Here is a 15,121-nt window from a genome sequence, read left to right on the forward strand (position 1 = left end):
CTGCAGCTTGCCTTTATCCTCGACTGTAGAACCAGGAGGGAGTCATTAGCATTCAAAGCTATTACAATGACAAGATATTGGGGGATTTATTTTGGAGTAGCCGATTGATCCTCCCTTAACCCCTGTGGGTTATCCTAGCCAGACAGCTCAACAGCTGTAGAAACTCCAACGGTTATTATATGTGGGCGGATACAGGTGGAAAACTGAACTGGTCGGTCCACTATGCAGTATGTATGACCCTCTAAGGGCTCGAGTAAGATGGACCCTCTCCCCTTTGGCGCATGGCCCCAGGACCCCCACACCCACACTCATATATGCACACACACACACACACACACACACACGCTCACACACACACACACACACACGCTCACACACACACAAACACGCTCACATATGCACATACACACACGTTCACACGTTCACACGCTCACACACACACACGTTCACACGCTCACACACACACAAGTTCACACGCTCACACACACTCACACACTCACACACACACACACACACACACAAACACGCTCACATATGCACATACACACACACACACACACATATTCATTCATAGTCACAGATCACGTCCGAAATCTGTCTTGCCTACTTACTAAAATGATATACTGTGTACTAATTGTACTACATACTATTTAGAACATTCTGTTTAGTAAAAATGGAAGCAGTAAGCATCACACACACACATCCGTGTCAGGCGGTGCAGTTTAAGATGAGGGAGGACAATTTATTTTCATGACCATGGCCTTATTGGATGACAGTCATTCATATTCCCTTCACCCAGCTCAATGTAACATCGATGGGTTTAGGCTACTACATGATACTCAAATTTTCCCTATACACATCATTAGGTTGCAACAACCTAGCCTACGAATGAAAGTGTTCAATGTAGGTACACAGGTCGAGAGACATTTTTAAGTTATCAAGGTGACAGACAGTGACACATTCAATGCCGCCTTGCACACTTGCCTGCATCTAGCTGTTCTAAGGTGTAATCATTATACCAACAGTTGCAAACGAGAGTTTCTATTGGACAAATTCAGGTATGATTATCCCTGTTTCGTTCCGTTTGTTTCCGTTTGAGAATGAATACACCCCTGATCACACGCAAACACAGTTCACTTTCATAGCAGCCACATACGAACAGCATGATCAATTTTCTTATTGTATAATTCCTTCTGGCATCTATGCGCTCTCCTCCTTTTCCCTTCGCTTTCATCCATGTCAATGTGCCAATTTGAGTTTGTTATTCACTGTGTCTCATAGCTTCATTGCCATGGGCTTTGTCAGTTATTGTCAACACTGGCTACATGTCCCCAATGATTGAGTGAGTCTATTGGCAATTTCCCGTCTGACTAAAAACTCTGCTCTCTATGCAAAGTGATAGTACACTTCCAACTGCAAATTGACAACGTATCACATCAATTCCCTCAGTTCGTGTGGTTGTGTCCCCATGTGAGGGAATATCCAAGAGGCGAGTTGTTCTGGTTATTAGTTTTTTTTAAAGGGTTGCTTCAGGGCTGTAAGTATCACTTATACAAATCATATATATATATATATAGTTTTATTTGTCTGCGTTTATAATGGAATTCACCTACTCAAGGTAAGGACGACACTTTCCATGATCAAAGTCTACAAAATGAAGCCCAGGAAAGGTACTCCCTCTACTGGACATATTGCATGTTTTTCCCAACAAACTAAATACAAAATATAGACTACATGTAATCTATTTGCTTATTCACCACAAATAACAAATAGTAATGCATCCTCACATTAAGTAATGCATCCTCACAGACTCTCTGTCTGAAATATTTAATCTTATCATAAATGTGACATAGTTAGGCTACTTAATCGTATCATACATGTAACATAGTCTACTTAATCTTATCATAAATGTGACATAGCTAGCCTATTGTATCCATCTCCATCATTCACCTTTGTTTTATTATTTATATTTGACCATGGCTTTTCTCCAGTCCCGTATGCAAATCCTCGGAATGTAATTTCATTTAACAACTGAGTTCATCATGACTCATCTAGAACAGGTGTACAGGCGTGATCCCCGTGTGTAAAATTGGTGGGCACAAATATTTTCATCCCGTCTTTCACAGGCACAATACACCCTCCCTCTGTTGACCTTGCCTAAAGCTACAATTGCAGGGAATGCGTATGGAACCAGTGACTGTGACGCAGTGCAGGGCCTGTCAAATGCCCGTAGGACTGTATGGCACAATAGCAAAGCTTGCGTTTCATTAATCAACGTCAAAAATGACTGAATGGCATCAGATTATGGTGATCTGTCTCCAGGGTGGCCCGGTTACCACCCAGTTTTAATAATAACACCATAGAAAGTACAACGCACAGGCCGATCCCAAATTTAACACATTGCTGTATCCTACCATTACACATGTCACAGGTATGTTGTGGTGGATAGACGAACAGTCATTGGAAGACAACTTTATGAACCTCTGGTTTGCAAGCGTATAGCTTTAATGTAGTGGTTATTTATCAGAATTTGTTCTCCCATTATGATAAAATACGTTTTTATTGAGGTAAAAAAAAACATACTGTAAATAATAAACGCAAAAACCTAGACTCCTTCATACTGTAAATAATAAACGCACGTGTTGACTCCATACATAGGTAGTTACCTCCCTTATGTAGCCTTTTCCTTGCCTATTTGAAGAAATGGCTCGTTGGCGCGGCCTACTGTACTGATGTGACAGAGCGACAGCTGAATGGAGCATATCATGCAAATAAACAACATTGGCAAGAAAACAACTCTTGTTAAATTCGTGGCAATAATTTCCATTAGCAACAGGCCTACACACCAAATAAATCACATTAATTGTTTTTTGTTGTTGTGAATTTGTCATCTTTTTATTTGCAAGATGAACAAACCATTTTGGCATGCAAATTCAATCTGCTAAATTACTGTCATAGTCCCCCATCACCGCGCAAGTCATCAAAAGGATTGTAGTTGAAAGTTTCTCTCGCATTTCTATCACAGCATCCGTGTCCGTTTTTGGTCTTTCTTCCAGCGGCATTCAAATGAATCTCGCTGTGCGTCATGCGTAACAGCTGTGTGTAAAATAGAATCCGGAAATACAAGCATCCAAAGATGGCGTTCTTCTCGTAGAAGAGTCTTACTGGGAAATTAACTATTGCTATTGTTTATTGATTGAAGTTGCATTTGAACAGATACGTGATGTCTCTGGAAATGTTCGCCTGCTGTTGATGAATAGAAATTTCATTAAACCAGAATGGCAGGAGTAGAATATACTGCAGTCGGTGGCGATTCCTATACGGTGAGAATGTGATGCGTCGTGGCGAGTGTTACATCCTGTTATGAACCGCAAATAGCAGTTTAAAAAAAGAAATGGTCAAATGTAGCCAAAGAGCGATGCATTAATACATTTTGTCAAAATGTTCAGTCTGTAACTTGAAACAGCTGGATGAGTATGTCCAACATGTTTATTAGATCAACTGCCTGTTTTATTAGTTACGTTAAGGCGTTTAAAGTTTTGTGCTTAGTCTTATTCATTCGTCATTTGAAGATATCACATTCCATTAATACATTCTGTGTCCATGCAATAACAACATGTGGGTGTGGCCTACATGTCACCTGTGTCACTGCCCACATATTTGAAGTGTCTCTTGAAATATTTATGACCCCTAAGTGAATGGATTTGTTTGTTTGTTTGCATTTACAGGAAAACCTAATTGGAACCTTGCTGGCCATTTTTGGTAATTTGCTTGTCAGCATCTCTGTAAGCATTCAGGTAAGCTCAGGCAACTGCCAACCCTCATGTTGTATGTTTTGGATATAACAAGGAGTGGGTGTCCGAAGAGACACAATATTTGTACAACAGTGGTTCTATTTAATTGTCTTTATTTTCCTGAATTCTCCAGAAATACAGCCATGTAACATTAGCAGGGACCAAGGACCCCCGTGCCTTCTACCGAACCAAAACATGGTGGTGTGGCCTGGTACTTACCGTTCTAGGAGAAGCAGCCAACTTTGTCTCCTATGCCTTTGCACCTTTATCTCTAATAGCTCCATTGAATGCAGTGTCTGTCATAGGTAAGCAAATTACACTTCACTCTCACTGCTCGGGAGCTTGGCCTATCATAGCCTGGGGTGTATTCACTAGATACCGAAGAGAAGCGAACGGATTGGGGAGCGACCTACCTGAATTTGTCCGATAGACACTCTTGTTTTCATTGCAAAACGTTTCCCGTTTGGACAAAACGGTTTCCGATGCTAATGTTTTTTCTACGGTGCAAAACGTTTTGCCAACAGTGTCAATTTATGAATACAACCCTGAACTTGGAATTTAATAAATAAAAGGAAATGTGTACCAGATTGAAGTTGTTTATAACTATATTATCGACATTTCGGAAAGCAAACAATGCCTAAATGTCATGTGGCATTTTTTTTATCATGTTTAATGAACATTTGTTTTTTTTCTACTTTTCAGCAAGTTCAATCTTAGGTTTCATTTTCCTGAGAGAGAAATGGAAGCCAAAGGATTTTTTAAGTAAGTTCAATGGGTATTTTACGTTTTATGATTCAGTGTTGGAACTGACATTCTGCTTTAGGCAAATTGTATGGAAATGATGCTGAGACAATGCAAATACTGGTCCCACTGCACACACTGCTATTTGCTATGGATTTTATTTTCCTCATACAATAACCTGAATAATCAAGTGTTTTGGGGAAATGGGTGAAAAGTCTCTGAATATTTGTTTGGATGGTTATTCAATTTTTTAAATTTTTTTAAATGTAGTGTATATGCAGCCATTTACTTAGCATTTTAGAAATGCAAAACCCATATTTGGAAAGTTTGTGTACCAAAAGCATTTCTATACAATGCATGTTAATGCTAACATGATGCTAACATGCTAACGTGAATGCTAACATGCTAACGTGAATGCTAACGTAAATGCTAACATGCTAACATAAATGCTAACATGCTAACATAAATGCTAACACGCTAACATAAATGCTAACATGCTAACATGAATGCTTGTCTTTGACTCTAGAGCGATACGTTTTGTCTTTCCTTGGATGTATCTTGACGGTAGCCGGGACCTACCTCTTTGCCACGTTCGGACCCAACTATCACCAGAAACTTACTGCAGAGAACATAGTGAAACAGGTCGTAGGATGGCCCTTCCTCTTGTATGTGGTAAGAAATTTGATTCTGTATAGGAGAATGGGGATTGAGGTATTTCATAAATACTATTTTTAAGTCTACATACTTCACCTTTTTGTGCATAATTAGAATGTAAAAGATTTGGACAAGAGTGTATCTTTTTTTTTTTACCAGGTTGTTGTTTTCTTTGGCAAACCGATTTCCCCCGCCTCTATGTTAGTTATGATAAATGGGCTATTTATAAGAGCTGTAATATCTCCTGTTGTTGTTTGGGTTTTCTACGGGACAGTTCCTGGAGATTATTGCCTTCTGTCTTCTGCTGTACTTCTACAAGCAGCGCAACGCTAATCACCTTGTTGTCATTCTCCTGCTGGTGGCGCTGCTCGGTAAGTTGGACGACGGCAAAATATTAATGTTCAATATTTAGCAACAACAAACTATTTTCTGGACATCAGCAACGGAGAACAGCAGAGGTGTGTGTGTGTGTGTGAAGACCTCAACCCACTGATAGGTAGAGCTGTGATAAACAGTCCAATATTTGCTTGATAGGAATTGAACTCAGGTCTAAATAATACAATTTCATGAAAGTTGCTCTTTACTGAAAATGTCTCTTTTCACTAACATTTCTGTTTTTAAAGGGCTTGTTAACCACCCTACTGCACGGTGCTTCTTCCCCAGGTTCTGTGACTGTGATCACAGTGAAAGCAGTGGCAGGCATGCTGGTCCTCAGCGTCCAGGGCACCATGCAGCTCAACTACCCCATCTTCTACGTCATGTTTGTCTGCATGGTTACCACTGTGGTCTTCCAGGCTACGTGAGTGCACTGGCAGTTAGCAATAGCTAACCCTTCATTCCATTTTCCCCAAAAAATACAAATAATTGAGTATATACAGTCCCAGTGGAATGAATGCGTCCAAACTTTTGACTGGTACTGTATGTGGTAAGGACTGTATGTGGTAAGTATTCCATGAGTAGCCTACAGGGTAACTACTAGAGGTCGACCGATTAATCGGAATGGGCGATTAATTAGGGCCGATTTCAAGTTTTCATAACAATCGGAAATCAGTATTTTCGGACGCGGATAAAAAAATATATATATATATATTTTTTTTTACACCTTTATTTAACTAGGCAAGTCAGTTAAGAACACATTCTTATTTTCAATGACAGCCTAGGAACGGTGGGTTAACTGCCTTGTTCAGGGGCAGAACGACAGATGTTTACTTTGTCAGCTCGGGGATTCAATCTTGCAACCTTACAGTTAACTAGTCCAACACTCTAACCACCTACCTCTCATTGCACTCCACGAGGAGCCTGCCTGTTACGCGAAATGCAGTAAGAAGCCAAGGTAAGTTGCTAGCTAGCATTAAACTTATCTTATAAAAAACAATCCATCAATCATAATCACTAGTTAACTACACATGGTTGATGATATTACTAGTTTATCTAGCGTGTCCTGTGCTGCATTTAATCGATGCGGTGCGCATTCGCGGAAAAAGGACTGTCGTTGCTCCAATGTGTACCTAACCATAAACATCAATGCCTTTCTTAAAATCAATACACAAGTATATATTTTTAAACCTGCATATTTAGTTAATATTGCCTGCTAACACAAATTTATTTTAACTAGGGAAATTGTGTCACTCCTCTTGCAACAGAGTCAGGGTACATGCAGCAGTTTGGGCCGCCTGGCTCGTTGCGAACTGTGTGAAGACTATTTCTTCCTAACAAAGACAGCCAACTTCGCCAAACGGTAATGATTTAACAAAAGCGCATTTGCGAAAAAAGCACAATCATTGGACGACTGTACCCAACCATAAACACCAATGCCTTTCTTAAAATCCATACACATAAGTACATATTTTTAAACCTGCATATTTAGCTAAAAGAAATTCAGGTTAGCAGGCAGGTGAAATTAGCAGCCAGGTGAAATTGTTTCACTTCTCTTGCGTTCATTTGCATGCAGAGTCAGGGTATATGCAACAATTTGGGCCGCCTGGCTCGTTGCGAACTAATTTGCCAGAGTTTTACGTAATTATGACATAACATTGAAGCTTGTACAATGTAACAGCAATATTTAGACTTCGGGATGCCACCCGCTAGATAAAATACGGAACGGTTCCGTATTTCACTGAAATAATAAACGTTTTGTTTTCGAAATGAAAGTTTCTGGATTCTACCATATTAATGACCAAAGGCTCGTATTTCTGTGTGTTGTTATGTTATAATTAAGTCTATGATTTGATATTTGATAGAGCAGTCTGTAGGCAGCAGCAGGCTCGTAAGCATTCATTCAAACAGCACTTTCGTGCGTTTTTCCAGCAGCTCGTCGCTGTGCTTCAAGCATTGAGCTGTTAATGACTTCAAGCCTATCAACTCCCGAGATTAGGCTGGTGTAACCGATGTGAAATGGCTAGCTAGTTAGCGGAGTGCGCGCTAATAGCGTTTCAAACGTCACTCGCTCTGAGACTTGGAGTAGTTATTCCCATTGCTCTGCAAGGGCCGCGGCTTTTGTGGAGCGATGGGTAAAGATGCTTCAAGGGTGGCTGTTGTCGATGTGTTCCTGGTTCGAGCCCAGGTAGGGGCGAGGAGAGGGACGGAAGCTATGCTGTTACACTGGCAATACTATAGTGCCTATGAGAACATCCAATAGTCAAAGGTGTATGAAATACAAATGGTATAGAGAGAAATAGTCCTATAAATACTATATTAACTACAACCTAAAACCTCTTACCTTGGAATATGGAAGTCTCATGTTAAAAGGAACCACCAGCTTTCATATGTTCTGAGCAAGGAACTCAAACGTTAGCTTTTTTACATGGCACATATTGCACTTTTACTTTCTTCTCCAACACTTTGTTTTTGCATTATTTTAACCAACATTGAACATGTTTCATTATTTATTTGAGGCTAAATTGATTTTTATTGATGTATTATATTAAGTTAAAATAAGTGTTCATTCAGTATTGTTGTAATTATCATTATTACAAATAAGAAACATTTAAATCGGCCGATTTAATCGGTATCGGCCTTTTTTGGTCCTCCAATAATCGGTATCGGCGTTGAAAAATCATAGTCGGTCGACCTCTAGTAAATACATGTATTGTTTATATATAAGGTCTACTGCTATGTAAGACACTTGTATTGTGTTTGACTGACACCTCATTGTGAATCCTCTCAGGTTTCTCTCCCAGGCTACTCACCTGTACGACTCCTCCATGATAGCCTGTGTGAACTACATCTTATCCACATCCTTTGCGATTGTCGCAGGTAAGAGAGCTGCTGACATTGTCAATTTAACCTCTGTGGAATCACAGCTCAAGAAGGTGTGAACATCAAGTATTTTTTTTTCACATCTACAGGAGCCATATTTTACCTGGAGTTTAATCACGAAGACATTCTTCACATCTGCATGTTTTTGTTGGGGTGAGTAGGCGGTTCTATAATTGTCCACATGTGTCAGACTGGACATATGGTGATATGGCCCCAAAACTAGCGCTATCAGACAATTAAACAAATTAGATGTTTTTTTCTTTTCTTTTTCTATTAGTTAATTAATCTACAGATTAATCAGTTGTGTCATAAGTGGTATGTGATTGATAGTTTGAGTTTTATTTTATTTTTACAGGGACAGTGCACGTTTCAGTAAAAGTGCCGGTTTTAGCCAGCCGGCTAATTTTCAACCGCAGTCCCTGGGCAGGTTATTAAAAACAATTACAATATAGACAATAGCAACATAGGACAAGCAAGACGTAGCATACAGACAGAGCAACATTGAACAAGCAAGACGTAGCATACAGACAGAGCAACATTGGACAAGCAAGACGTAGCATACAGACAGAGCAACATTGGACAAGCAAGACGTAGCATACAGACAGAGCAACATAGAACAAAAAGCAGCAAAACAAAATTAATAAAAGCAACAAAGTGTTTCCACACCTCACAAGCTACAGACAACAGACAACATGGAAAGCGGCAACACACAGCTAGGGACCATGTTCACAAATCTGATTGACCTTTAGCCATGTCTTCAAGCATTTTGTGAAAGTGTGATATGTGGTGCAGTTATGTGTGTCTGATTGCAGTGTATTCCAGACATGGGAAGCTCTCACCGAGAAAATGGATTTACTAAAGGTGCTTTTCCTTAAGGGAACTATACAGTCACCTCTCATGGCAGACCTTGTGGATCTGCTGCCATATGTTTGGGTTTTCTGTTTAACAAAACTACTGAGTGGAGGGGGAGCCAGGCCATTTAGGATCTTGAATACAAGACATGCGTCGGTGTATTGCACAAGATTTTCCCAACTCAGGAGCTCATGCTTTCAGAGGATGTAACAGTGATGATGGCTATTGGGCTTCCTATCCAGGTAATGTCTTATCTCTGTCCTTCATTAGATGTTTATCTTGTTTCCTGGGAGTCTTCCTGATTACCAAGAACAGGAAAAGGCTAAAGACCTTTGAACCCTATGTGACAATGGACATGTCGCAAGGTAATGAAGGTACAGTTGCCGTGACGCCCCCCCCCCCCCCCCCATTGTCCCCAATACGAATTCAATAGCTTGCTGACGTTGTACGGTAAATTCCTTGCATCTTCTGACTTTAATATCAAAACTCGCTTGACTGTCTTTCAACATTAACAAAAAAAAGCTACCTGTGAATTATGATTGATTGCCACCATGGTGCTCTCCACGCGACACAGGCAATCTAACGGGAATTAAAGCCAATAGGTGAATTGGTTTCTGTGCCCCATTGCCATGAATTCAAACTCGCATTGAGTTAATGACATCTGCCTTGTGTTACAGATTCACCTTGTGTTATGAATTCATGTCATTCTCACCCCTTTTCCTAAACACAGGTATTCCCACCATTCACGACAAGGGCTGGCGAGCAGTGCAGCCGGACTATAACGGTTCCTTTTCCTACGGTGCCCTGGTTAACAATGACAGCGTGGCGCCCGCCACTCTACCAGAGCTGGATCATGACCAGCTGGCAGTCACACCCAGTCCCACCGCTGCCCCCTATAGTTCGGCAGACCTGAAGAACGACTGAGGCACCTTTCAGACGTGCTTCAACCTTCCCCTCCGTAGGCTGCGTCTCAATCCTCCACCCTTCTCCTGAAGTGGTGCACACGTCTGGAAAAGGGTTCAGAATAGGGATATAGCCATAGACTCAGTGTAGGATGATGTCATCATTACTATGTTACCCCCATCTGGCCATGTCTAACAATAAGGAAGTGTTTTGTGGGTTGTCAGAATCATGTGTAGCAATCATAAATGTTTAGTGGTTCCCAAACTGTGGGGTACCCCCCCCCCAAATAAACATTTATGATTGTTATTTTTGGGGGGGGGGGCACCCAGTCCAACTTTCAACTTACTCTTGAAAAGTTTTAGTAGTAGAATGCAGAAGGTGCAACTTCTAAATTGGGTAGTACATCATCAGTTCCTCTTGTCATGTCAGTCATTGCCTTCCTTAGTGAGCTAAAAAAAAAATGTATAACCTGTCAGAAATGTCCCGATCAACTGGCTAACTTTTTCTAGATAGGTTTTTTTAGCCCTTGGATTTTATGTTTGAGTCACTCAAATATCACATTTAAACATTACAAAATGTATAGCAATTTGAGTAAATTTGCTTTAAATGGGGGGGATGTTCCCCAATGCTGGAAGGGGGGTCTGGGTAGTTCCCCAAAACTGGAAGGGGTGTCTGAGGGAAAGTTTGGGAACCCCTACTCTACAGTAATTCAACTGAGCTGTACACTCTTCTTTTAATGTCTTCTTATCTACGGACTGCAATGAGGGACATTTCAACCATGAGACATTAGCTTTATTCCTGCAAATCATTCCAAGAAAGGTACTGAAGTATCCTGAAGTTGTCACTGACCACGGACAAACATCGACCTGGATCCAGGCCCATAGACATGTCATACCTTTGGACATTAATGTGCCTTAGACTAAAGCACCCTGCCTGTTTCTCCCTGCTGCTGTGTGTTCGCCACATAAGATTGAGTGACTTATTCCATGTTAATGCATTTCTGCAGGATTTCTTTCAATAGACTTGCCAATGAATACTGTCTGCAGTTTTCCTTGTATGTTTTGCTTGAGCAGTTGAAGTCACCCCACAATTCTGCCTCTGACGAGTAAGACGGTGTACGACTGCTTAGTCCAAAAATGACCAAAATGCTTAGAAACTGTTATTGTTTTAAGTTATTTTAGTTGCATTTGAATCATCAAGTTGTAGTTGGGACTATGGTCTTAAATGCACAATGATTGTGTGAATTTCATGTAAAACTGAAGAAAAAAAAAGTAACATATTTATTGTGTTTGAAGCATAATGTGATAAAAGTTGGACGGCTTTATTCAAGTGGTCTTCTTGTGTTAGGAATGGATTTGACGCTCGGGCTTCAAATCTACATAGCGTCTGACTGGGAGTGCTGATCTAGGATCAGGTCCACCCTGTCTATGTAATCCTGGATCAGAAACTCCAACTCTTGAGACGCTTTGTGGCTACGGGCCGAGTTCTGCTCACCCCACTATCCATTTATAACAATGTCAATGAGTGTGACGCCACTTTTCCGCTCTTTAAAAAAAAAATACATATGTTTTTTAAGTTGGGATCTACCTTTAGTTTAGCTGCGTTTATTATGTGGACTAAATGGGATTCTGAATGTCTTAAGTTATATAGATGTTATGACAATTTCCTTGTATCACTGTGCAAGCTAAACCAATATGAAGAAATGTCCAATGAGTGACTGAGCTGATTTAGAATAGACTACTGACGTCTCTGGTCAACGCTTGTTGTTTGTCATTCTGCCAGTCTTTTCAATGAATAGAAAATCCAGAGGTGCTGACACGACCAATGAGCTCACAGTATACTATTGTTTTCTTCCTGTAATGAATGATTTGTAACCCTTATTAACCTCATTGCCACCACTGTTGCTGTATTATGAACTAGGTAAGCAAATAAATAATATACTACTGACGTTCATGCAAAAGATTCATGTATAGATATGACTATATGAAACATTAAATTGGGAGGGTATCCAAATATAATTTAGGTGATGACAGAACGTCGTCGTTTTTCCACTAGGGTGGATGAGCTGCAACAAGTCCATTTGGAATCTCGCCCTCTGAGGTGAGCTGAAATTGAGGAAATATTAGTTTCAGACCTGTTATTTTCTTAGTCATGCAGTTTTTGTGGTATGTTAAATATCTCAAAAGATTTTACAACCCCATTGTCACTGTCGCAATATATCACCGAAGAGCTTCAGCATAGGGCTTCAGTAAAGTCCAGTGTGCGGTGTGTTTACTGCGTGCTTGCCACCAATCTTGAACACGAACATCCTCCCCTTGCTCAATTACCATTGGTAGAAAAGCGCATCAGCTGGGTTATCATTGGTCTCACCTGGCAGTGACCGGTGCTGGTGTAGGCTGCATCAGATATTGTACAATAATCTAATGTAAAGAAACACTGCGTCAGAGAGATACATCAACAACTGTAACCAACTGTTTTTCTTCAGGCGACAGTGAATGTTGATATTTCCGGCTGGACTGTCTTGACCAGAAATCATATTGACATTCTGGAATATTTTTTTTTCTTCTCAATGATAGTGGTAAGTCGTTTCAAGAGGCCACTATTCCGTCTATTGTCACTATAAAAAAATATCAATATGTCACTTTGACATTGATGGAGTTTCGCCCTTATTGACAGCTCAGCCGGCGCTATGCTTTTATCTGGCAGCTCTTATGTAACAAGTTTTGAAACAAATCGGTAGCTTTTAAAGAAAGACAAGTAAATATTACGTTAGGCTACAATGTTACAGTCTTGCGTTGTTGACATGCTGTGCAGTTTTGGCTACATCATTTGTTGTAGTCTGTAGACTATTCTGCGGTTTGGAAAGAAAAGTATGGCAGTTACGTTACCAGTCAGAAGTTTGGACACCCACTCATTCGAGGGTTTTTCTTTATTTGTACTATTTTCTACATTGTAGAATAATAGTGAATACATCAAAACTATGAAATAACACATATGGAATCATGTTGTAAGCAAAGAAAGTATTTTATATTTGAGATTCTTCAAAGTAGCCACCCTTTGCCTTGATGACAGCTTTGCACACTCTTGGCATTCTCTCAACCAGCACCTGAAATGCTTTTCCAACAGCCTTGAAGGAGTTCCCACATATGCTGAGCACTTGCTGGCTACTTTTCCATCACTCTGCTATCCAACTCATCCCAAACCATCTCAATTGGGTTGAGGTTGGTTGATTGTGGAAGCCAGGTCATCTGATGCAGCACTCCATCACTCTCCTTTTTGGTTAGCCCTTACACAGCCTGGAGGTGTGTTGGGTCATTGTTCTGTTGAAAAACAAATGATAGTCCCACTAAGTGCAAACCAGATGGGATGGTGTATCGCAACAGAATGCTGTGGTAGCCATGCTGGTTAAGTATGCTTTACATTTTAAATAAATCACTGACAGTGTCACCAGCAAAGCACCATCACACCTCCTCCTCCATGCTTCACGGTGGGAACCACACATGCAGAGATCATCCATTCACCTACTCTGCGTCTCACTAATACACTAATACACAATTTGGACAGATTTTCACCGGTCTAATGTCCATTCCTCGTGTTTCTTGGCCCAAGCAAGTCTCTTCTTCTTATTGGTGTCTTTTAGTAGTGGTTTCTTTGCAGCAATTTGACCATGAAGGCCTGATTCACACAGTCTCCTCTGAACAGTTGATGTTGAGATGTGCCTGTTACTTCTCGGACTGCAATTTCTGAGGCTTATTCTCTGCAGCAGAGGTAACTCTGGGTCTTCCTTCCCTGTGGCAGTCCTCATGAGAGCCAGTTTCATCATAGCACTTGATGGTTTTTGCAACTGCACTTTAAGAAACTTTAAAAGTTCTTGACATTTTCTGGATTCAAGTCTTAAAGTATTGATGGACTGTCATTTCTCTTTTCTTATTTGAACTGTTCTTGCCATAATATGGACTTGGTCTTTTACCAAATAGGGCTATCTTCCCTACCTTGTCACAACACAACTAATTGGCTCAAACGCATTAAGAAGGAAAGAAATCCCACAGATTAACTTAGAACAACAGTGTACACCTGATAATTGAAATGCATTCCTGGTGACTACCTCATGAAGCTGGTTGAGAGAATGTCAAGAGTGTGCAAAGCTGTCATCAAGGCAACGGGTGGCTACTTTGAAGAATCTCAAATATAAAATATGTTTTGATTTGTTTAACACTTTTTTGGTTAATTAATACATGATTCCATGTGTGTTATTTCATAGTTTTGATGTCTTCACTATTATTCTACAATGTAGAAAATAGTCAAAATAAAGAAAACCCCTTGAATGAGTAGGTGTGTCCAAACTTTTGACTGGTACTCTACATCATTGTATTTCAGCTTGACAGCATACATTAAATTGTACATATTGGATAAGGACTTCTTCCTCAACTATGATTATGAACGACATAGTAAGTTCTTACTACATTGTATTCATTTATAATTCAGGTTAGGTAGTGCTTTAATTATCCTTCTATTGGCCGCCAGATGTCACCCTATCCCACAACAGCGTTAGAAATTATCCTCAATTGATGTATTTGTTCAGGGCCCTGGTTCACCAATCTACGTCCCGCGTGCCAAATTCGGCCAGCTGTTGATTTTATTTCCCCCCCCCCCCCCCCGCCCTTCATGTTTTCTGAACACTTGTATTTATGTTGGACATAAAATACTGTGAAATTTAAATGAGGAAATCTGTTCCCAAGTATTCCCACGCATAAATAGAGAGACATCTTCTCCTCCTAGAGAGACACGTGATTGTATCCCAATTTGATCAAGGTTTGAAATAATTTTTTTGTTGTTGTCAAGTATTATATCTGGTTGGGATTCTTGCAGTCAATTTGCAGTGTACCAATTATTTATAACTATGTCTCCCCCCCCCCCCA

At 40.3% G+C, this 15,121-nt stretch overlaps 2 protein-coding genes across 8 annotated transcripts in view; both read left to right on the plus strand.

The window, feature by feature from the left end:
• Positions 1 to 2,982: 2,982 nt before the first annotated feature.
• Positions 2,983 to 12,149, plus strand: LOC139375398 (NIPA like domain containing 3). 2 transcript variants are annotated; one of them, XM_071117142.1, is made up of 11 exons: positions 2,983 to 3,323; positions 3,729 to 3,797; positions 3,928 to 4,099; positions 4,497 to 4,556; positions 5,062 to 5,207; positions 5,464 to 5,560; positions 5,853 to 5,988; positions 8,356 to 8,444; positions 8,537 to 8,600; positions 9,570 to 9,673; positions 10,030 to 12,149. In XM_071117142.1, exons 1-11 carry the CDS (start codon positions 3,279 to 3,281, stop codon positions 10,221 to 10,223), a joined length of 1,176 nt encoding a protein of 391 aa, XP_070973243.1. In that variant the 5' UTR covers positions 2,983 to 3,278; the 3' UTR covers positions 10,224 to 12,149. The 2 variants fall into 2 exon arrangements, with proteins under 2 accessions (XP_070973243.1, XP_070973244.1); XM_071117143.1 differs by having other exon boundaries at positions 3,102 to 3,323; positions 9,570 to 9,664.
• Positions 12,150 to 12,251: 102 nt separating this feature from the next.
• The window catches only part of LOC139375399 (calcipressin-3-like), an 85,781-nt gene continuing 82,911 nt past the window's right edge, over positions 12,252 to 15,121 (plus strand). For 3 of the 6 annotated variants that reach the window (XM_071117144.1, XM_071117146.1, XM_071117150.1), the window contains exon 1: positions 12,588 to 12,780. The gene's annotated coding sequence lies outside the window, so the exon portion shown is untranslated. Of the gene's footprint in view, positions 12,303 to 12,577; positions 12,781 to 15,121 lie in introns of those variants that run through there. The other 3 variants (XM_071117151.1, XM_071117147.1, XM_071117145.1) reach the window with 3 other exon arrangements.

Source organism: Oncorhynchus clarkii, chromosome 19, assembly GCF_045791955.1.
Source record: "Oncorhynchus clarkii lewisi isolate Uvic-CL-2024 chromosome 19, UVic_Ocla_1.0, whole genome shotgun sequence".
Taxonomy (NCBI): Eukaryota; Metazoa; Chordata; class Actinopteri; order Salmoniformes; family Salmonidae; genus Oncorhynchus; species Oncorhynchus clarkii.